Source organism: Lupinus angustifolius, chromosome LG04 (genome assembly GCF_001865875.1).
Source record: "Lupinus angustifolius cultivar Tanjil chromosome LG04, LupAngTanjil_v1.0, whole genome shotgun sequence".
Lineage (NCBI taxonomy): Eukaryota > Viridiplantae > Streptophyta > Magnoliopsida > Fabales > Fabaceae > Lupinus > Lupinus angustifolius.
Genome location: NC_032012.1, coordinates 25,341,510 through 25,366,964, shown reverse-complemented (window position 1 = coordinate 25,366,964; position 25,455 = coordinate 25,341,510). Strand labels below are relative to the sequence as shown.

Sequence of the window (25,455 nt, the reverse complement as noted above, 5' to 3'; positions counted from 1 at the left end):
TCATAAACGGTTTTGCATGTTATCATCTTTTTATCCTGGCTTGGGATTGGCAATGTAAGGATTGACAACAAAGAATGGCATAGGCAGAGTTAAAAAGTGAGAACTTAGGAGAGACCATAAAAGACTGTAAACTAAATAATGTATTGAAAATTTTGTTTCTGATGTAACTGAATGACATCATTCAATCTATATAGTCGACCCCACCAAACGGGATAAAGACTAGATGTCTTTCCTCATGTTTTTCTTTCTTGTAACTTGATAAGATTTATTTTAAGCTTTTATAAGATATAAGTTGATGAATAATTTTATGTTTTTGAAAAGGAGAAAGTATTTATTGAATAATTTAAAATGTGCCTTTGTTTAATCTATTGCCCTTGTTACATTTCTAATCTATCTTTCATGAAGATTTAATATGTAAAGGAAGTAATATGTTATACAAGTATATGTGTTGCAAACACAAGATTTTAAGATGTTGAACTTCTTACTTTTTGCCAGGTGTATTACTACTACCCATTCTCAGCTCTTTCTGATCCGGCCAAGCTTTACAATGATCTAAGGTGGAATATAACCAGGCCTCAAGGTTTTGAAGCTGTGATGCGTGTGAGATGCAGCCAGGTAATCTGCTTGTATCACTCTTTTTGATCTCCTTGTATCACCAAATTTTTTTATTCAAAGGTAGAGGGAGACCAAGAATAACCATAGGTGAGACTATTAGAAGGATTTGGAAATAACACTGTGTCAATGGACATGATGCATGATAGATCATTATGGTGTCATAGGAACCATGTAGTCGACCCCAACTAGTGAGATTAAGACTTAGTTATTGTATCACTATTTTTTTATTCTCCTTATACAATATACAGGCTCTAAAAATTTCAGGAATTTTTTTGTCAGGGTATCCAAGTACAAGAATACCATGGCAACTTCTGTAAACGCATCCCAACTGATGTTGACCTACCTGGGGTTTGTATATTTTTCTAGATGCTGGAAAATTAAATACATTGAATTGATTTGTGTAACCTTAAGTGCATGTTTATCTTTGTGAATATATGCATGGACTGATCGATGGTTGAAATTATTTTGACATCTGTTAAGTTAATATTGTATGCTAAAACTAAAATGTTTGTATATACTTAATCAGATAATTTTCATTGGGACTCTTAGAATTTGGATTGTGTACAACTGATCTGTAGTTGCACAAGTTTGCTGCTACCAACTTTATAGTGATCAGGTGCAACTAACATTGGTTCTAAGTAGACTTTGTTTTACTGGTTAGATTTAGTTGATACATGGATTATATGCATTAGTTAAGTAGATATATAGTTAAAAGTAGAAGAAAAAGTGATTCTTCATCCATTGTAGTAACATCCAATTCTGATGAAAATTTTGTACATAGGTTTTACAAACATGTGACAAATAGGGGAATTAGCTTGCAAGTTTCTACTTATTTGAGTTGGCTGATCTAGAGGATTTGCTTTGTCCTCACAATATTCTGCTTCTTGCATCATTCTCTTAATACTGATCATCATTGGTCAGTATGTTTTTAGAAAAAAATTATCCAGAAAGATAACAGTTGAGTTGTTCTTATGTCTGCTGTTACTTTGGTATCTTCAACCTGTGGCCTAATTTTTCTTATATGCAGATTGACTGTGACAAAACATTCATGGTAACTCTGAAACATGATGATAAGTTGCAGGACGGGTCCGAATGTGCTTTTCAGGTATTAGACAATTTCACTGCTCTACTATATCTGAAGGAAGTTTATGATCTTTAGATCACCTTATATTGACCTTGAAAACTCTTAACCTGCTGTGAGTTAAAATTTTCTTCTCATTTCTTCTCAGTGTGCTCTTCTTTATACAACTCTGAATGGCGAAAGAAGAATACGTGTCATAACCTTATCTCTGCCTGTCACTAGTATGCTTAGCAATTTATTCCGTGCTGCTGACTTGGACACCCAGTTTTGCTGTTTCTTGAAGCAAGGTACTCATTTGTCCTCATTGATCTGTTTTTGGTATTTGTGGTTGCTATATATGTCAGTAAAAGCTTTATATTGAATTTGTTGGCTTTCTATGGATAACTGTTTCCAGGGTGGTGTCATCCTCTTTGTCTTCTAGAACATGTGTATGCAGGTGAATTTTTTAGATGGGAGAATTTTAACAGCTTTACTTTTTTTCATGTAGCTGCTAATGAAGTTCCTTCAAGGCCACTCCCTCTTGTTCGAGAACAAGTGACAACCCTTTGCATCAATGCTCTATTTGCATACCGTAAATATTGTGCTACAGTATCTTCATCTGGACAACTTATTCTTCCAGAGGCACTTAAGCTTTTGCCCCTCTACACGCTTGGTATGTATGAATTTAATGCATTCTTTGTAGAAGTTTCCTGATGAACAATTATGTGTAACTAATGATTTTAGAAAAAGAGAGACAGTTACAAGAGGACAAGAAATCCTCCCAAACACAAAAGGAAAGAACTAGACCTCCCAAATACAAAAGGAAAGAACTAGAACCTATCAAAAAGGTGGACGCAACAAAGCATGCCAATCCTTGTAAATATACAGCCCATATACTATGCCAATTTGGTGTTAATATATGACCTACCAGGGTTAATATGATCTGGACATACCATATTAACCCCGCTAGAGCCCATGGGATTTACACCAGATCCCGGCCAAAAATGTAACCCTATCCCAGACATAATCCAGAGGCGAAAAGGAATCATTGAAAATTCTATTGTTCCTTTCCAACCAAATACACCAAAGAACTGCAAAAACAGAACACTACCATAAAACTTTGGCATCTTTACGGGAATCAAAACCTCTGAACTTAGTGAGCATAAAAGAGTTCAAGCTTGAAGGGAAAATCCAAGATTCCCGGAAGATACAGAAATCTATTCCAAAGAACATTTGCTGCCGAGCAATGTAGGATGATGTTCACTTTCAGATTCTGAACCACACATTATACACATATTAGGAGATAAAACAGAGGTTTTCGCTTCTGGAGCATGTCTTTGGTGTTAATCCTGTTATAAGGATAGCTGTCCAAACAAAAGCTTTAACCTTTGGAGAAGTGTTATTGATCAATATGGGTTTTTCCAAAAAGAAAACTGTTTGAGTTTTGTGAAAGGGTTAAGAACTGAAAGAAGGATTTGCATGTGAACATTCCTGACTGATCAAGAAGCAAAATTCTTCAATCAGGAGTAGAGGAGAGACAAGTAGAATCAATTAAGACCAAAAGAGATTGTAGCTCATTTTCCTCTCTATCATGTATATTTATGAAGAAATGGCTATACCAAGCGGTGTTACCTTGAGAATAATATAGACAAACAGGGGCATTGTGCAGACAGGAGAGGTGATGAAGTCTTTGGAAGGATTCAGAAAGAGTGGCATTATCAACCTAAATGTCTTTCCAAATGTTAATGCAACAACCATCTCCCAAAATGAATTTCTAAGGACTAGCACAGGTACCTCCTCTCACGGGGTTAGTGTTCCACCCAATTGGATGCAGTCCGTACTTACTACAATAACTTAATACCAAAGAGATAATGTCTGCATAGGAAATTGCCATAACCATTTTGCAGACAAAGCCTTATTCTTGGATACCAGAATATCAAGGCCTAGCCTCCCTCCTTCTCAGCCTTACAGCAGGCTTCCCAACTAACAAGTTGGTAATGCTTGGTATCACCTTACCCAGTCCAGAGAAAGTCCCCCATAACTTTCGTTATTTCTGGGCCACTGCCACAGGAGTACAGAAAAGGGATAGGAAATAAAGATACTCGTTAAAGAAGACTGAATGAGTGTGATCCATCCACCCAAAGAGAAGAAACCACCTCCCAACATTCTAGCCTCTTGTAAATCTTACACACCACCGGGTTCCAAAAAGATAAAGCACGTGGATTGCCTCCCAAAGGAATACCAAGATAAGTGAGTGAATGAGTGTGATGCTAAAGAAGACTGAATGAGTGTGATCCGACCACCCAAAGAGAAGAATTTGGCCACCCGCTGACTCGCTGAGCAAGCTTTCTTTCTATTTTTTTATTATTACTGTCACTCCTGTATTTTGATGCTAGTAACATGTGATCTAAAATCTTAAATGTAACAATATCCTTCAGAAGAAATTTTCTTTCATATTATTTTTAGGGGAGGGATCCACTTACTCCCTATCCTAGCCATTAATTCTAGGAAAATCCAATGGCTTCAATTAGTGAGTAGATCTAAACCATTAGATGTCCATAGAATTGATGGCTAGGATGAAGAGTAAGTTTTAAAAACTTACTCTTGGAGTAAGTGGATCCCCACTCTTATTTTTATACTTAGGATATAGGTTTGCACTTGCTCCCCCTTTATGGTCAGTGACTTTCATTATTTTCCTTTTCTGCTCCTGTTTTGAGGCAAGGTCTTGTTTTTGCTGTGAATTGGGGATGGCCCGATGACTGCCAACACTCATAAGTATTTGCTTTATTTGTCAACAATCAATATTTATTGTTCTGTTCAAATTCAAGATGTTGATATTTTAGTTTCCTTAAGAAGGCCTGCACCAAGTGGGTGCTAATTTCATTCTTCATTTTTACAGCATTAACTAAGAGTACGGGGATGCGAACTGAAGGAAAGATTGATGAACGGTCATTTTGGATAAACTATGTCTCCTCTCTATCTGCTCCATTAGCAATACCACTTGTGTATCCTAGGATGATCTCTATCCATGACCTTGACTCAAAGGTATATTGTTTAAATGTTAAAAGTTATTTGTATGAGAAAATGTGAATGTTCTTTATGACAAATATTTAGATAATTGCAGAATAGCTAGTACGTATTAGAATGTTCGTGTACTGTTAGTTACTGAACTGTTGTTATTAGTTCCTATTAATGTTAATGATCACTTACATGTTAGCTGCCTCAGTGGTGATTGCTGTCATTAAGCATCTAAAAATGTAGTTATAGACCTGAGTTTCAGATCCAAGTTTTCTAATAACAAATACAACAGTGATTCTCTCCTTCACTTTCTCAGATCTTTCAAGCTCTAATAGTACTTGATCAAAACTTGACAATGAATCATATGGGTAGCTATTATTTAAAAACGATATGTGTCATATTTTGAAAACTATAATGAATTATTATTTTTTTAAATAAGCTTGTCGTACATGTTATTTGATTGATATGCATTTTTTGTGAGCATAAGCAGCAGTTGATTTTTTTAAAAGGCATCAATTGTAAAGTTTTGTTTTACAACAATGCCAATTAACCCTGACCTCATTTATTTAATTTACTTGTAGAGACACTAATATTTTTTTATAAATTGCAGGAAGATGAGGAATCTGTTATTCCTTCCTTTCTTCCTCTTTCTAGTGAACACATCAGTGATGATGGAGTATATCTTCTTGAGAATGGACATGATTGTTTGATATATATTGGAGACTCTGTAAATCCTGATATTGTGCGGAGACTGTTTGGTGTTGCCACTGTTGAAGAAATTCCTATGCTGGTAAATTATGTTATTCTCTCTCTCCTTTTTTCCATGGTTCTTCTCCTCATCAAAAGCAAGGAATTTGTGGTAGAATAGGAACAGTTGAACCTTTAAGTGGTTATCAATGTTCGAAGGGTGGTTATTGCCTTAATGGTTTATTTACTTCCACGTTTTACCTACCCTGACTAGTGAAAGTAAAATCCACCATATACACAATGAACAATTTGGATTAAAATCCATCATAGCCCCCAATGAATCAAGAAGAAAATGCAGGTCTTGGTCATCGGTTGCATTGTACAATGGCAGCATTAATGTTATATGATACTTTTCTTTGAAAACTCTTTCCAGAAGAAGGTTTCGGCATTTGAGCATTTCCAAATACCGAGAATTGTCATTTGCAGATAGAGATAATTCTTTTCCTACGGCCAAAACTAAAACTAGAAGCATTCATTGATTTAATTGTCCTAACCCAACTTACATTCTCTGTAGCAATTTATCATCCTTAACACATGCTTATAAGCCACAGCATAGTTCTTGTTTTTTTTACGGATGGGGGTGCTCAAGCTCAGCATATTATAATTTTTTTATATTGTTGAAAGAAATGGTTATTGATATTATGTTGTTTTCTACTTATTGTTCTGAACTGACAAGGTAACAATTATGTTTTATCAGTTTGTACTGCAGCAATATGACAATCCACTATCGAAGAAGTTAAATGAAGTGGTGAATGAGATTCGGCGCCAAAGGTTTTCTTACCTACGGTAATCTAATTGTTTTGACAATTATTACATATTCTAGACCTTATTGAATAATCTTTCATGTGATTTGAGTATTTGACAACTAAATGAAGCAAAAATTTAAATAACCTTGTAATTTTTTTGCAGGTTTAAGTTATGCAAGAAAGGAGATCCATCAGGTTAGTGCATTAGAATGATTGCTTGACCCACATTGCTAAATACTGCCTGGAATTTTAAGTATTAGCATGAACAGATGAAAGCTTAGAACATGGCATCACTCCCCAATCCTATTGGAAATGTTTTTAATTTGTTTTTTAATCTTCTGGAATAGTTAAACGTTTCTGTTGCATAGTCTTTAAACCTGGTTTGTCTGTTTGGTAGTAGTTGCTTCTTCAATCACTGATCTATGTTCTGTTGGATAGGGTCATTTCTTGGTCCCGGCCATCCAAAACTTGAGGACATCCTCTAAAGCATCTTAACACTTCCATCACCAAGCTAGAACACACTTGTGTGGAGTTCTTTTTTTAATTTTTTTTCTTGTTTATTTCAACTAAACCTATTCTTTCACCATATCCTTCATGACCAACTTGTTTTGACACAAAGCATTCTTCCTGATTTATAGAAAAATCTCAATAATTATGTTTTCATTTGAAGACTTAATTGTGCCAAATACCAAGGAGGATGGTTGTGTATGACTGTATGTAAACTATTGCTGGGTTGGTTCCATGGAGCAACCCTAATAATGTATAGTTAGTTAACCTGTTGCTGGATGACAATAGAATCAGTTGTTTAAAGCTCTGCTCTCCTCTTATGTTGTTGCTTGTTTTCTTACCTCGGATGATTAGTGTAATTAGATGAAAGCAGTTTTGATTGCTAGGAAAATAGTTTCTACGCAGACTTGCATCTTTATGCAACGCTGTTGTGATTAGTTGCCTTGCATGAAGAAGAAAAACAGTTTTGTTTTAAGATTAGAACAAACATCTTGTGTGGTCATATTTATATTTGGAAGAATTACAATTTGAAATTTCTGGCTTCCACCTCAATAGCAATGTGGTTAATGGCTCAATTTTACCTTGACTTAATTGACACTTGTCTGCCTAATTTTCCTAAACTGAATGTTTTCATCTGGAAATCTTGTATTGTCTGTTAAGTTGTTTAGATTGTGCATCGTCTACGTTTATGATTATGGGGTTATGCATAGTTTTCTGTTGGGTTGGATTGGTATGGTAGACTAGTTTAGAATATGAGGCATTAAAATATGATGTGTAAAATTGTTGTTATACATGGTTCTTGTGTTTTTCATTCTAAACTAAATCTGTCTTATTTACGGTGTCTACCAGGAATGTTATTCTTCTCATATATGGTGGAAGACAAGAGCGCGGGTGGCTTCTCCTATGTAGAGTTTCTTATCCATGCTCATAGGCAAATCCAGAATAAAATGGCATCATAAAGAGTGTATGTCTGCTTCATTTTTGCAAGCTTTTAGACTTAAATGATATAGGAAACCCCTATGGCCCTATGGGTAGGTGAGGTTCTGCCTATTTATGGGCATTCTTCATTTGCCGTGAGTTTATCATAGAGGAAAACCTCTGAACACAATTTACTTTTGTTGATTTTACATATGTACAAGGTAATTGATGTTGGTAATATTTGAATTATTTGTTTATTTTTTCTAGTTTTGATCTATACAATCCATCCATCCAAACTTGATTTAATTTTATTGGACATATTGTTTACCCATCTCTGCAAATGAACAAAATCTGAGTAGTATTGTCAGTAGTACACACGGGTTGAAGCAAGCGATGGTGATGGGGTGAATAAGGGTTAGAGTAATTCGGAGAGTTTTGGTGCAAATTATTTAGGATGTAAATAGAATTGCCCACAACTGAATAGTCAAATAGTAACAAATTTAGGATTCCTCAATATTGAAAAGAATAGATAGTTTTCCATAACATGTATCACCAAAATGACATCACAAATTCTTCCATTTCTTGGCGTATCTGTTTAAGCTTGACACATGCCCCCAAAAAATAAGAGTGGTTAATTGATATGATGAGTGAGGTTCTTCTTAGCCCAGTCGTTGTTGTTGTCTGAGTAAATGGAACATTGGCTAGTCGAAGGCCGCATGAGCGGCGAGAGTGAACTTTCCGGTTAGAAGTGAGTGGGGCCAGTAAGAAATGGTGAGTGGTTGTTGATTTTGTGGGCAGTGAAGTGAAAAGATAACCACCATAGTTACGGTGGTGTAACCATGGAAATTGCCGTAGAGATCATAACAATTGTTGGGTCATGTTTGTTTAAGACAAAAAAATGCATTTGATTTTCCTTTTTGCTTGTTCCAGCACAGATATCTGCTGACGTTTTTTTTAACTAACGTTTGTGTTCTTGTTTTGGAAAATAAGGTATTCACTTGAAAATACAACATTCGTTTATCAAAAGTATTTTTAATCATAAGGTATTCAAACATATCAACAAACATATTTTTATTAAATAAATCAGTTTTCTATCCCAAATCATACAACCCTATCAGCTGTTAGCTTAGCTAATGGTTTTAACATGACCATGGAGTGGTTTTACTTGAATTGATTAATTTTCAATCTTCAGACAGTAAAGTTGAAGTTCAGAACTAAATTTCCACTAAAATGTTTCATGATAACAAGTCAAGAAAATAGTTACATGTTTCATTTGACCAATTCTAGAAGTTTTAACTCCAAAAGTGCTCTTAAATCAAGGTGTGAGAATGTTCTGGGGTAGCTTATCAAATATTGGCAGTATCTCTGTAAGCTAGGGGTTTCAGCCCATCGATTTGAGTTCTTGAAATTAGTTATATAAAATAAACCTACCAACTTTAATGCCTAATAAATAGATCTAAGGTATCTCCAATGAAACAGAGCAACTCTATTAAGCTAAATAGCAGGGTAACACTTCTCCTTTTCATTTATAACTTTAACCAAACTTTTTTTCACAAAGCCTGCACTGCACAATTTTGCAGCTGACAACCCTGGAAAGTGGAAACAAAGCAGGTAAATAAGTAGTATTACAGTTATTCAATAGTTTTGAAACAATGTTCTCCGACACATTCAACAACCCATTAGTTTTGAATAAACTCATACTTTTAACTCAATAATGTATGATTAACCACGTGGATATGTTTCACAGTTGTTATCTAGATCCATTCAATAATTTCTCTTTTCATGCAACTTGTTAGCTCAAAGCATGAAACACATATTTATGCATATTAATAATTCTCTAAAAATATATAAATGACACACTAAATGTAGATTTAAATGGTAAGTGGTAGGTACCATTTGGAAACAAGAAAATTGCCAAAATTGTAAAGGAATGAAGTAAAGCCTAGAATGTGGAATATGCTTAGTAGAGTAGATGTTCATACAAATAGAGCATCAAATCAATTGCCACATAGGGCTAAAGACAGGTCTAAATTAATTCTATCTTTGACAGTAGAAAAACTATAGCAGTCCTTGTAATTGGTGAACCCAGACCATGATGAAATAGCCTCACTGATCTCACTTGCTGAAGAACCATTACTCCCTTGAGGTGAAGGATTTGCCAATGAGAGTGACAATGACAACTCACACCTTCCTACATCTTCAACTTTTCCATGTGCCCTCTCAGTGTTCATAAATATTTTCATTGGCTGTGAACTGGTCTTGCTTTCATTTAATTTAGTAACCTGCAAAACCATGGGGAAAAACATCAACATAAAATAGTGACATGCATGGTTCTTAAGTGTTTATAAGTGTGTGTTTGCAAAAGTTATACAAGACAAGTGATAGCTCATTTGCACATAGTCACATAAATCAAATGTTGTCTTAATTATGTCTAGAAATGTTGTACAAAAAACATTTCTCATTACTAGAAGGCCCCCATTTTCTAAAGACTAGACTATAAATTTAACAAAGGGTAAATATAAATTTCATATTGAAATGTCTCAATTTGAATAATTAGGATGGACCACTAAATGTAAGAAACTCAGAAATAATGATGACCCTTTCGGCCACAATGCAGCCCATGATAAATTTTAGACAGTCACAAGCCCCCTAAGTTCCCACTGAAATAGTTATTCTGTCTAAGGGGACCAAAAACATCTAACTACTTCATAAGGTGATTAAATGCTTACACAAAAACAATCTATCTAAATCTGTAACTAAAACAAAAATCGATTTAGTTCACAACTTAACATTTTCTCATATATAAGCAAAGTTCTTTTCTAGTACAAGTGGGGGTCTTCAAAGAACCAACTTTGTGATAATAAATTGAAAAAAATACAAATGCAATGTTTACCCAGAGTTTTCTTTTATATTTATTCTCACACTTTTCACTTGCATTTACTAGAAAAAGTATATGTGTAGAGGGGAGTTGAAATATTTCTTTGTAAGATCTTACTGAGTAAAAGTGGAGTGTTTAGAACTTATTAACAGTGGCAATCTCACATGGTATTGAAAAAATAAAATCCATAAGCTTAAACAATATCACACTCCAAACTCCACCCCAGCCAGCTAAAAAAGCTAGTTAGGATAAATATGAAGTACCAAAAGATAGAAAGAAAAAAAAAAGTGATTTTTTTTTATGTGGGTCACCTGGAGTAAATCAGATTCTTGGTTTGGACTTTCCAATGAAGTAGGGTTACCAAAATCTGGTAGTAGAGTATGTGAGTGAGGTTGCTGTTGTTGTTGTTGTTGTTGTTGTGTCAGCCATGTTGAACCACCAACAACACAATAACCACTCTCCTTTATTCCTTTGGGCTCAGTTTTCTTCTCTCCAATATCATAAAAGCTTTGGTACGTATTTGGCACTGCATCACATATTCTTTGGCTGCATTGCAGGCTCTTTGAGATGCAACAACTCCTTGTCTCGATTCTAGCTCTGAGGATAGGTAGAGAATCCATATGAAAAGGAATTTCAAAAGAAGCAAAAAAGTTAAAGTTGGTTCAGAACAATAAAGCAAAAGATCTCTTAAGCAAATATTTCAATCCTTTTTGTTTCTTCCACATGCATTTACACTATACACCACCTTTTTTTGACGTTTGAAAAGTCTGAAATTATTAGGAAAAGAATAAAGCTAAGTTTGTTTACCTTTTTGGGGAGAGATTACTGTAGCTGCTGAAGAGAGAATCAGATTCTTTTGCAATGGGTTTTGAGCAAACAGGGTAGAGAACTCCAACATCATTAACTTCATCAACACAACCATCATAGTCCTCAAAAGATTGGTTCCTATGTTGGGTGGATGTTCTACCTGTCAAAAGATAAACCAAAACTGAGCAAAAGATTTTATTTGGTGAAAGCAATTTAAGATATACTATATAGGTTGGTACACAAGCATTAACAGCATTTTGATTTGAACACCAACATAAATTGTGAGTTTCATCAAAATGCCATTAGAAGAAGATTTAAAAGGACATTGGCTTCAGATTCTTCCTACACCATTTTGGCATCAACTAAATGCAGAAAGGAATAATAAATGAGCAATACTGTTGCAGATTTCATAAACTTATGCATAAGTATAAGCTCATAGGCTTGTTTTTTAAAATTCAAATAAGTACCAAGAGAGGAAACAACTATATACTGAATCAGCCTTCAATGCATAAAGCATCCATTGCTTCCAAAACGTACAACTTGGATAACATATAAATAAAATAAATAGGACTTCTATAAGCAGAAGTATATGATTTAAGAGACACGATCAACAAAGGAAAATAAACTTCATTGTTCATGTGTTTTGCAATAAAAGAATGTCTTTAACTTTTAATGTACCAAAAAAAAAAGAATGTTGTAGTACCTTGTCTTCCCAAGTCACTTCTCATGCCTCTATACATCTGGTTAAGAAAAAAATAAGAGAGAGAAAATTCAAATTAGATAACTTCAGCATAGTGAATTTTTTAGTAGTAAAAGTATATAATATATTTTTTGTGTGATAAAGAGAGAGAAATAATAAAGTAAGAGGAACCTGAAGATGGCTCTTGACATGTGAAATGGTGAGCCCTTTGACATCCATTAACTGAAGAACAAGCTTAGGAGTAGCCTCTGGAAAGTGATAAAAACAAGAAATTTATGACAGTAAAAATGGATCCAAAAATCAGAAAAACAAACATTGAGAAAATGATCATAATAAAGAAATAAACTTACTATGATGACCACCGAGTCTTTCAATGGCATGAACAAAGCAACGATGAAGCTCATGAGTCCACCTTAAACGAGGTACCTTGGACCTTATATACTGTCTCACTGCTCCTTCTCTTCCACAACTACCCATTTCCTCTTATGTAAAAATATCAAAAAAGATATAAACTTTCTTCTTCCAAAAGCAAAAGGGTCCTCTAAAAAACTATTATTTCTTCCCAACCAAACACCCTCTTATATAAATGGAGAAAATAGATGAATACTTTATCAGAAGAAAAACCAGGTGGGGGAGCAAAAAAGAGAGAGAAGTGGAATGGAATGTGACGAGAGAAAATGAAAAGACGATGAGAATATTGTTACTGCAAATTCCTTATGACTTAAGAGTCACTCATAATACCTGATGGTGGGTGCTGTACCTTTGAGTTTTGTAATAAAAATATGAGAAAGAAAGTTATTACTAGAGACAAATTGAAAGTCCGAAAAAGCAGAAAAGAAAACACTTTATCAGAGATAAAAATCACGAGGAGGGTTCTGATATTGTATGAACATTACTGAGCTTCTACGAAATGATTACACCCATAGCTATAAGCTATAGCTATGTCGATATATAATAGATAGTACACTTTACTACATTACATTACTCAACTGCCTCACTTTGACCTTTGTTTCTCTTTCTCTCTCTAGACTATACTACAAATATGACAAAACTGATACATAAGCCAACGTCGTCATGATCACTATGTAAGAACCATCAACAAAATAAATAAACAAGAATAATAATGACCTACCTTTTTCTGATTTTCAACTGTTATTATCATACTACTATGTGAATTCTCAAATGCCAAATGTGAATCATCATCATTATTATTATTATTATTATTATTATTATAAGATTGTTTTTTCTCATTTGTTTTTCAAGTGTGGATGAATAAGTCTCATATTTTGTAAAATTAGATAAATTAAAGAGCACATAAGCGGATGAAGCTATAGAGTTGTTTTGGGTCAAACATATGAAGTTAAACTCACTTATATGTTCTTTCATTTAGCCCATGGAAGATCGAATACTATAGCTCGTAAATGAAGATCTCCGAACAAGTGGTATCAAAGTAGGTGAATTGATGACTCAACCGAGTATTGAAGTGACAAGTGGTCGATAGATCTATGTAGAATCCTAATGTCGAAAGTCTTCCTCGCGATAGGTCAAGACGACGTGTTGGGAATACTAGAAAGGGAGTATCTCACACTTGAAGGAAAATGTTGGGTGTTCTAAGTGTAAATGAAGAAATATCGTGAGAAGTAAAAGTGATAGTATATTAATTAAAGAGGATATAAGTGGATGAATTTATAAACTTAATGTCTTAAGGTTTTAGGTCTCATAACTTATACGATAGTTTTGCCTCTATCTTTGTCCAACCTTTACAGTGTGTTTCATGTATCCCAACTTAAGAAGTATATATCAGATTTGTCTAACTTAATCAAATTAGTTAACCTTAAGATAATCTAACTTTCGAGGCTATCCCTCTTAGAATAGCATAAAGAAAGGTTAGACAACTCAAAGGAAGTGAATTAAATACCTCTAGTAAAGGTAATGTGGAATAAGGACTAGGATTAGGATGCAACATGATAATTAGAAATTAAGATTAAAACATCTTATCTTTATTTCTTCCGTAAGTAAATATACTATGAAGATATGATATTAAAATCACTTATATGTTTCTTCCAAAGAATATTATAATTTATAATTCATGGAGGAAGATTTCTCAACATTTGTAAGGAAAAGATTTGCCCCTTAATGTGTTGCGAAAGACGTTTTTACCCTTTTCTTAATGCCACAACTTTTTTTAGTTTTGTTGCTCTTAGGTTGAATAACCTGTTATCTAAGTAATATGCTGTGGTTGGTGCCTTTGAGCGTGCATGGAAGTCGCATGCAAAGAATATTGAAATATTGAAATCTAAATGGATAATAAGGATAAGGATCCTTTCATACAAATTAATTTTATCAATGGATCAGGGAAAATTCATGAGCCTCTTATATTTGTCTCTAAGCTTATAATGATAAGTTGAAAGAACAATAGTATGACCCTATGAGGATTTTAATCCAATTGATATCCTTTTATAACATTGGTGTTATAAATTACCTACTTAAATCAAACTGATATGTAGGATCAATAAGAAAGTTAATTAATATATAAAATAAACAAACACCTACCATTAACTCAAATAGCTTAAAGAAAATGGGTTAACAAGTCAATAGGTTTTTGAAATAAGCTCATATGTTAAACATTAGCATTGAAATTACTTTTTATCGAATTTATAAATTCATCAATGATATAATCAAAAACAAATTTTATCTAACTTAGATACATAACTAACTTTTGAATAAGTAATTATATAAGTAACTTATAAACTATTTAGCTATTTAGCAATGCTATCAAACTCACTTTTCCATACAAAAAAATATTATAGCAGTTGACTATGTTATATTACTCTATTTTATAATTCCAAAGAAAAAAAATGGATATATCTTATAACTGACATGCTAATATTTAATATCCCATGACTTCACCAATTCAGTTGAGAAATGGAACTTTACTTAGTATAAAATACATTATCTACTTGTAAAAATCTCAAATCCATTACGAATTCCTGATTCGACATTTCAGTGAAAATGCGGGGAATACCTTCCTTGTGAATAGGAAAATATAGGGCTAGTCAAACACACATGCAAAAATGATAAGATTTAGCAATTGATTAATGAGTCAAAAAAGAAAATCAAATGGGATAAATAATTAGAATAAAACCAAACTACGAAACTAATAACTACACGTTTAGTTTAGTTTAGTTTAATTGAATTGAATTTCATACTCCCATTTTGACAATTGGCACTAATATAAATATAAATTGGCACCTCGAAATTACCCCATTAAAATGAACGGTTGGGATGGTTGGAAAGATCTATACGTCAACGTGATAAATGGAATTTCAACTCTGAACTATTGTCCATCTACCACTACCTATCAACAGCTGGGATGTGCCATCAAAATCAATCACTCAACTTTCATTTCTTTTATCATTTTTATATATATGCTGTTCATCAATTTAATATGCTACTATTCACTACTCATATATTTAAAAAATATATAAAATTTATATTTTATTATTTTATTTTTAATTATTTATATTTAATAATTATTGACTATTTTAAAAAGTTTATAATTAATGGGTTGATAGTGTAAAAAAATTTACAATATCAACATATCGTCCACTATTAATTTGTATTATTTTTGTTTAAGAGTCAGTAGTAGTTAATAAATCCAAGGTGAATAATTTACTGACAATGCAAAAAATACTTACACTATCAATATATACACATTATATCCAAAAAATAACTGAAATTTTACATTAATACTTTATAAATATTACACTCTTTAAATATTATTACTTTATAAATATTACACTCTTTAAATATTATTCATATTATTTTAGTATTCCATCATCCTATTTCTATGATAAGAAAAGACTATAAATTTTCTCAAAAATCTGTAACCCTCTCCTGTTTTTACAGTAGTTATTTTATCAAACAAGGGCTTCAATCAAGCGTGGGTATAAAAGCGTAACGTCTTGTATGTCCAAATAGGACATATATCTGGTATACCAATATGGAAGTATCAGTATCTATCCTTAAATGGTATGCTGTACTCCTATTTTCAAATTAAGTCAAACAAAGAATGTCAAATTAATCTATAATCTTAATGTTTATGGGTGTATTTTGGATACCACTTAATTTTATAAATTGGGTTTCATTATATTAAATATTTGTTTAAAAGAAAAAGAGAATGATGTGGCCAAGTAAAATAAGTGGTTATTGTGAAACTTTTTTTGTAACCAATGAGAAGAAGAGATTGTGGTGAAGCATCTTTGTTTTTGGCTATACAATCCTCAAGGCTTTGGCTATAAATAGGAATGCTTCAAGCCATTGTAAGACACACCAATATTCTAGCCTTAGTATATATTCTCTTATTCTAATATTGTGAGAAATATTTTAGTGTTCAAGATATACTTCAAAGAGAGATATTGGATGTACTTGAGTTTTGAGACGTGAGTAAAATACTTGAGTGAACTTGTAATTCTCTTTTATCATAGTAATAATATCATTGTTGCTCTTCAACCATGAATGTAGGCAAATTGTTGAACCACATTAATTTCTCGGTGTCATTTTCTCTATTTAAATTTCTTCACGTGTCTTCCGCTACAACACATTAAAAGTAATTTAATAAACTGAGTTTTTGTTTACATACATTATGATTACAAGTATAAATAATTTTATTTTTATTATAAAATTTAAGACAGATTTTAAATATATAGTCACTGAAGTACCTTTAACTATATTTGATTATTTTATTTCCATTTACCAGCAAAAGTAAAATAAACGAAAGATAAAACTTGAAAGGACAATACAATAAGGATTAACTTATATGAATTTCAAAGTATAAGAACTCGAAATTAATAAATCATACAAACCAGAATCAAATTAGTAGAAAACCACTATGACAAAAAATAACTTAATAGTGTATGACCACTATAAACCTTTCATATCAATTATATAGTTGATGAACACCATTATACATAGTATTTGATTAAGATGGTATATAACTTCAATTCATAGACATTCACTCCAACCTAATCTAAGATTGACAAGAAAAATTTAGTCTTATTGGGTTCTAGTTTGTTACTAGTTATTTTTTAGATGTACCATACATACATATATTCTGAAGCATGATTAGATCCATTTTTTCAATCTGAATTATTCAAGTTCCAGGTTGAGAAAGGTGAACTATGAAGGCTTGAACAAACTAGATTGATTTTCATAAATAATAAAAAGTTAATATGTATACACTAACAGTTTAATTATTTTTTTATACTGTCAACACATCATTCACTATTCATATATTAGTCATAATTGATTACGAAATAAAAGTAATATAAACCAATAATGAATAATATACTATCAATATAAAAAAATTTACACTGATGATGCACACATCTTAAACTCAATTATAAAATAGACTGATAGTTAGTATAAATGATTTAAGAAAAAAATAGAGAAAGAGAGTGAGAGTGAGAGTTTTAACCACAATAAACACTGATATATTAATATTTGAGTATAAAAAATTAAAGAGTAAATTATACTGACAGTTCCAGAGTTTTAGTGAAATTATACAAATCACCCCTCACTTTTCTATACCTACACAAATCTCTTCTAGTTTTTTATATTTTCATTACACTGACCACATCTGCATAAGAAATAAGTGTAATTTTTTAAACAAAAAATAAGATAAATGCAATTAAGTTAAACAAAACATGATATATTGTGTATACAAGTCTAATTAATGTATCTTTATTATTTTTTATTACAAAATGCATCAATAATTCTAAAGAAATATTGTTTAAATCGCTCTTATAATATAGTGTAACGAACCAAAAATAATAAAGAAATATTGACGCATATATTATTTGGATTTGTCTCCGTAATATATAATGTTTTGTTTAACTTAATTGCATTTATCACATTTTTTATTTAAAAGATTACACTTATTTATTTGTTATGCAGAGTAGTCAATATAATGAAAGTTTAAAAGCTATGGAGGTTTATGTAGATGTAGAAAAGTGATAGACAATTTATGTAATTTCATTAAAACTCAAGAGATGTCGGTATAATTTACTTAAAATTAAATCGATTGTCTTGTATAATATTTTAAAAATGAAAATTGGAAAAAAGAATGAGGGTGGAATCATAAATGGGATATTTAATTATTAAGGGGTACACATAGATCGAGAGGAAAGAAAGAGAATAGGAAAATCAGCTAATAAGAAGGAATTGTTCTAAAAGATGGCAGAAAGAGCAGAGAGTTGTGGTGAATAGAATAATAATAATAATAAATAAATAAAAAAAGAGTAAAGAGAAAGAGCAAAAGGAATAGAAAGAAGAAAGGGTCAGCTTAATTCTCTCTCATAGGCTCTGAGTATGTGTCAGTATGATAATGATGGAATTTACAGAAGCACAAATGGAATGATGAGTTATGAAACAGTCAAAACAACACCATTTATTTATTTAATCACTCTTCTTCTTCTTATCTCATATTCTCATTGCAATTGCATGCATCAATTCCAACTTTTGTATTTTATATTTAGGATGTTATTAATAATAATGAGTTTGGGTAAAAAGGTTAAAAGTTAAAACAACAGAACGGAGAGTGGGGCAGGCTTCGAGGCCGCCGGTACAATTGGCGTGTGCAGGCAAACGGTAATGTACCTAGCTTCACGTGTTCCTATTTTCTCCACTATAATAACTAATATCATTTTTAATTTTTATTTCAAAAAATATAAATAAATAGTAAATGAATTACCTATTTTTTATTATTATAAAATATTAGTGTGTTCACATACACGACAGCACTATCGTGCCTGCTAAACTACTTTTCTATCATTTATAATATGTAATTTGTATGTCATAAATGTTGAATATAATATTTTATGTTAAATATTTGTAATCTACAGTTGGATTGGATGTATTCGATTGGTGTTTAAATTTAACATTCATGTTCTACATTAAAAATTGATAGTCATAATGTAAGAAGGAGAAATAGTTAACCTAATAATATGGAACATATCTTAAGTGGAGAGAAACATTAGATTATATATGATTTTTTTTGTTGTAAAAATTAGAAAATAATGAGAGCAAAATAGGAAGAACCACGAATTACACCATAACGGATAATTATTTTGGGTTTTCTATGTATAGATGAACCACTTTTTAATTCAAACCATACCTCATTACATTAAGGCTATGTTTGGTTAAGGAATGAAAGTGGAAGGAAAGAAAGAAAGTTGAAGGAAAAAAAGTAGTAGAAAATGATGATAATTTTATTGTTTAATATGATTGAAAATGGAAGAAAAGTGAGAGGATTATGTTTAAACATAATATATATATAAAATGACATAAGTACCCTCATTATATAACTAAATTACATAACTAAATATTTATTTAAAATGACAATACATATCTAATTTTTAAAATTGCAAATTACATAACTAAATAATTTATTTCTAATAATATTGATTAATATTTTTAAGTTACTAAGTTTAATATAATAATTTATGTTTATAAAATTCAATAAAAATTATTAACATGTTATATCTTTTTCTCACCAATGTATCTAAGTAAAGTATAACTAATTTTTTAAAATCACTTTTATATTTTTAACAATCTCACTTCTATATATTTTGCGTTTTGTCTTTCTAATTTATTTATTATTATTTTATTTGTTAGTAATTATGTTTATTTGTTTCTTTTCATTTCGAAAAATACACAATTATTAATTAATTTTTGAGTTTAGAATCAACGAAAATAAAATTAAGTTAACGAATTTCACATCAAAATGAATATAAACAAAGAATTTTACTAAATTGTATATATTTTCACATAGAGTGTGGTTCTTTAAATTCATTCATGATGAAGGGCAAATTTGAAATTTTTGATGTTTTTCTCTCCTTTCTTAATTTTCTTCACAAAATAGGGAGGAAAACTTTTTGTGTGGGACTCATGTTTATTTTTCCTTCCTCTCATTTTTAGTGTTGAACCAAATGGTGGAAAATAATATTTTACGCCACTTTTCCTTCCTCCTCTTTTCTTTCCTCTTTTTTTCCACATAACCAAACATAGTGTAAATGGTTTCTTTTTATACAATTATAAAAAATGCATTTTTCCACTCATATTTTTATAGACATGGTTATGACCATGGACCCATATTTTTACTTTAATAAATCAAAAATTATTATAGCTAATACTACCATAAATAAATTATATCAATTATTATTAATGACAATAATATGTTTAATCTTAGAAAAATAGTTGTTCGAGCCTTGTTGTCTATAAATATTATGCGTTAAAAATGATGTGTAAAAATCAATTTAATCTAACAATGACATGAGTATAGATATGGACTTTATGATGTATAAATTTTTTAATAATATAAATGTTTTCTTTAGAAAAGTTTTGATTGTTGACAACTTCAACCACTGTCTTGTGTTGTATTGATGAGACGTGATATGGTGTTATTTATTATTTCAGCAGCGCATTTATTTTTATTCTATGATGTAGTCGAGACTCTTATGAATTCTTATATGGATTTTTATGCTATCTCACATTTCCCTTCATTTTTTAGTTCTGTTTAGTCTTGTCAATCAACTATCTGAGATAGACTACGTGCACAGCCGTTTTTCATTTGGGATTATGACGTTATTAGTGTATGTACTATGCCACTCAAATAAATATAATGCTTACTTTTTAGTTTATTATAAGCGTACTAAACTTATCACTTATATTTCATTTTGGAGAGTGGGTCAACCCAGAAAATGATGAATTGGACAGAAGCATATTAGTAGTGACAATAATGCTAGTGATAAAGATAATAGTGGTGGTGTGAAAATAATAATAGTGATGACAATGAGAATGGTCAACAATAAACCTATGTTCACCCTCTAAAGGTTTTGTTAAAAAAACCTTAAACGACGGATATGATTGTTTGGATGTTTGTCTCATTGCCTGTATGAATAAATTACACCCAGAAAAGGACTCAAAAGTCAAAAGTCAAAAGTAAAAAACGTAAAACCCTTTTACTTATCAACTCCCCAAAGTCCAAACCTTTTGCTCATTCATTTTAATGCATTCATCTTTCAAACCAAGCTGCCAAGCATGTCATTATATAAATCTTTTTTTTACTGATCTATTTGTGTAAGATCTCATTGAAACTCTAAGATCGATGATTCGATTCAGTGAGACATGTTATGGTATAAGATAATTTCATCATATATATGTAGAAAAATAACTTTAACCTCAAAGTTTAGTTTGTAATGGTTTATTGATATCAAAGAGACATGTTAAATTGTTTTCGCATAAGATTATTTAGCCTAATAATTTTGTAATCTTTCTTTACTTTATTTTCGGGAAATGCCGTAAACCTTAATATGTGTTGGAAGATCTTCATCCATGAGATTAACATTCTTTCATGGACTAAGTGAAAGAACATAGAAGTGAAATTGACACCACATCTTGACCCAAAACCTTAGGCATTAGGTCTATAAGTCCATTCACTTATATGTCATTTAACTCATTCATTTTTGCTCAATGTGAGACTTGTTAATTCACACTTTGAATCTCCAACATCTCCCCCTCTAGTGTGAGTTCCCCTTCGAGTATTGGATACACTAGAGCTCATCTATCTATCTACTTGCACTACCGTTGGCTTATCATTTCATTAATGGAACACGCCACCTTGATCTCTCGTCATGAAGACTTTCGACACAAGGATCTCTCATGGATCTACCAACCACTTGTCGTTTCAATATCCGTTGAGCCGTCGAACCATCGACTCTTATGCCACTTATTGGGAGATCTTCATCCATGATATTAACATTCTTCCATGGGCTAAGTGAAAGAAACATAGAAGTGATCGAGTTTGACACCACATCTTGACCAAAAACCTTAAGACATTGGTCTATACGTCATTCCACTTATATACTCTTTAACTCATCCATTTTTACTCAATGTGAAACTTTTTCATTCCGAATAGATGACAATATGAAATAATGTGCATCAAAATATTGTTTGTACGGCACATGTTGTTGATTCAATAATGCATAACCTGCTACGTCCAAAATTAGGTTTGACATTCGTTGGCATGGGCACCATTTTGTCAAAAAAGGAAAACTCCTTTCATAATTCATACTCTTTCCACACAGATCTTCCTTGATTCAAGGACACTAACACATAAAAAGTTATTGAATTCACATTTAGTAAAAATATTTCATTACAATATATCTAAGAAATAAAAATATCATATCATATTATTTTTCCATTTGTTTTTTTTGTGTACTTCTCTCTCGTATTGGAAATAATTCAGATGAGGATCACATGTCCTCAATGGTGTCTCAGTCCCAAACCAATTATATATTAACACATGAATAAAATAAAAAATTTAAAAGCAAAAAATAATAAAACAGAACACTCTGATTGACTTGAGAGACATGAAGTAGGATACCGTTTAGGACAGGTGATCGCAATCCAACTAATCCACCCCCTCACAACAGGATGAACCTTCTGTATAGAAGTATGGTTTCAAATCCCAATTAGAATCATACTTTTTTTAATAAAATTGGACCATGTAGTTTATATTTATTAACAACATTGATCTTAATATTGATTTTTAATATCTTTAAATAAAATGTATATTTTTTGAAAGTTGACTATATATTTATGTTTATTAAACAAATTTTCGTTTTTTTAAAATGGTTAGTGTAATGCACCCAAAAATGGTTAGTGTAGGACTTATATATTAACTATCATTTTAACATATCTTAAGAATGAACCAGAATTAACATAAGAAAACCCATATCGTTGGTGATTTTTTCTTAGAGTGGTTAACAAATCTCTCTTTGATAAGAAATTAACTTAGTCGAATAAACAAATATAAGTCACATCCACCACGAGGGTCCTATAATTAGGTGATCATGAATTATATTCTACGTGCATGTCACAATTCCATATCGAAACAAAAAATATTTCCGAAAGTCCACTCTACCTCTTTTAGGTACATGGAAAATTTAAGGTAAATGAAGGCTTCTCTATGTCGGTGTATTATTAAATCATTAATTTCGAATTCAATAAAATAATAATAATTATGTGTTGCTATTAACAATAAAATCCAAAATATAAATATTATAGCATAAGACAAAGACTCTATCAGATAAAACAAATCTTATTAGGAATTTGATCTTTGTCCTAGCTAAAAAAGGAGAATGTGTCGCCCAATATTTTACTTTACCCTATAGAGGAGAATTTGATCTTAATTGACTTCCTCGTTCATGCACTATTTCAAATATATACAACACTACTTTACGTGTGTCATTCTCTCATTATCTTATATTAATTAACAAAACGGAGAATATTAGTCATAAACATTGTTATAGCTACTACCTTTGACTAACTATTTACATATAATTGTTGCATGTAAAGTCACCTACTTATCTGATAATAAGCTTTTCACACTGGCAACCAATTTAGGTACACATTGGTCTTCGAAAGTGTGTGTAATTCACACTTACGAGTAAAGGCTTGATGAGTGAGTTATAAATGTAGAGGTACACCTCAACCGACATACTCAACGTACAAAACGTTTGATTGATTAAGCTTTTAGGAATGAGCAATGTCATTAATTAACATGATGGTATTTTTCTTAGGAGAAAAACGTGTGCCAGATACAAGTAAATAGAGACAATTATTTTTTTTTGACAACATATTAAAAATTTAATTATAATTAAAGTTTAATCCTAAATACTTATACCCTATATAACACAAAAAAAATCAACAAGGCGTAATAACTGGCTTGATCCTTACGTAGTTATACTATGATCAATCTCTTTTAACAAGAAAGAAATATTAAACATATTTAATGATAAATCAATCAAATTAAAACATATAAAAATGTCTTATCTCAATATTGTAAAAAGAGTTAGAGCATTTGTAACAAAAAAGGTGAGAGACTCATGCAGTTATGAGAAAAAACATTGAAAAATGAAAAGACAATAACACTTGTATCATTTAATTTATACAAGAGTTATATTTTTAGCCTTAAAAAAACACTAAAAAAAAATAGAATTGCACTCTTGTATAACTCTCTTTGATTACACCAAGTGGGGAGAGTTTGATTTGAACCCCAAGACGCAAAATGTCAAAGTTGATAAAAGTCTCTATCGATCCTAGCAATTGTGTGCTTAAAAGTTCAAACTTAAAAGGCATATATGCGGGAAAGTGGTGTTCGATAGAAAGAAGAAAGACAATAAATTCAAACTTTTTTAACCTAATACGATGCCTTGAGAATGCAAAGTCAAAGAGGTGGGTGCCCTTTTTCAATCATTGTTCATTCCCTTCACACGTTTGATAAGAAACGTATTCAAAGTTCTAATATTTTATTATTGTTTTCTTTCCATGTATATTCCGTTCCTATGATTGTAGATAATTATGTGTGCCAAGTGAACTAATATATAATAACAGCATAAGAACCTCACTTTGTTTTAATTCATCAAATCATTAATACACCCAAATGACGTAAGTTAAATGCATAAGATCTACTCAGTTCAAGTACTTCAAGCACTGATAAAGCAAACATACACGTTACTTATATTTGACTTCTTTATATAATTCCCTTTATCCTTTAGATCCAACAATTTATTGTACGTTGTTAGAGAGCCTTAAAGTTTATCTTATTCAGGCCTCTGCTTAGTGTAATATATTTATGCAGTGTTTTATGACTTCCACGTTGAATTTTAGAAAAACTAATGGAAGAGACAAATCTAGATTAAATGGTAGTATAAGTTCATTGATACACGGAGAAAGACTTGTGCGAAGACGAAACTACGTAGAGACAACCAATAAGATCCTGACAACATATTAATATTTTAAATCTAATTAAATTTAATCTTAAATGATAATATCTAAAACAATAAAGTTTATTTGTCTCCAAATATGATGTGTTACTTATGTGTCCGTAAGTTTTTCTCCAGTTTAGTAATGCAAAAGATACCCTATAAGCTGCTTTTAATGGGCACAGTCTTAGCCCAGTCACTCTTGGGCCTACAGAATTGGTTTGCCTCATTTTTGCAACTTGCGAGCCTCAGTGCTGTTCGATTGTGTTTTAAATTTAAACTGGGTTTCGCTCTTGCTATAAATTATGAACTCTTCATTACTATGTCACTCATTTGGATTTCAATATTCAGGTATCAAATAGAAACCAAAACTGATGAGCGGAGAGCTACAAAAAAATTGCTGTTTTGTCGACCGCACACATGAGGTATTAATATCACATTTGAAGACAAATACATTTATGATCTTTGATACTATTAATTTTTTACTATTTTTTTCAATAAATCATAAGTAAATGATACATACGGTGACATAACTTGTGAGACGTTCCTGGGATCAGTAGCCTTAAAATCAAATCCTATATAACTCAATTGAAGACATAAAAAATACTCGGAGTTACCTTAAAAACCGTAAC

At 31.5% G+C, this 25,455-nt stretch overlaps 2 protein-coding genes across 2 annotated transcripts in view; one reads left to right on the top strand and one right to left on the bottom strand.

Annotated features, from left to right (window-relative positions):
- Positions 1–7,922, top strand: part of LOC109346570 (protein transport protein Sec24-like At4g32640) — a 20,376-nt gene extending 12,454 nt beyond the window's left edge. Inside the window, exons 16-25 of the mRNA XM_019586195.1 lie at positions 496–615; positions 895–963; positions 1,643–1,720; positions 1,845–1,983; positions 2,184–2,348; positions 4,575–4,720; positions 5,304–5,483; positions 6,138–6,226; positions 6,350–6,381; positions 7,543–7,922. Of these exons, the coding sequence (XP_019441740.1) occupies positions 496–615; positions 895–963; positions 1,643–1,720; positions 1,845–1,983; positions 2,184–2,348; positions 4,575–4,720; positions 5,304–5,483; positions 6,138–6,226; positions 6,350–6,381; positions 7,543–7,652 (1,128 nt within the window). The 3' untranslated portion in view covers positions 7,653–7,922. The remainder of the gene's footprint in view (positions 1–495; positions 616–894; positions 964–1,642; positions 1,721–1,844; positions 1,984–2,183; positions 2,349–4,574; positions 4,721–5,303; positions 5,484–6,137; positions 6,227–6,349; positions 6,382–7,542) is intronic.
- On the bottom strand, positions 9,532–12,950 carry LOC109346568. Its single transcript, XM_019586193.1, has 6 exons — positions 12,347–12,950; positions 12,168–12,244; positions 12,000–12,036; positions 11,297–11,456; positions 10,801–11,086; positions 9,532–9,893 (listed from the first exon to the last, which is right to left on the bottom strand). The coding sequence occupies exons 1-6, from the start codon at positions 12,471–12,473 to the stop codon at positions 9,609–9,611; spliced, it is 972 nt and encodes a 323-aa protein (XP_019441738.1). The 5' UTR covers positions 12,474–12,950; the 3' UTR covers positions 9,532–9,608.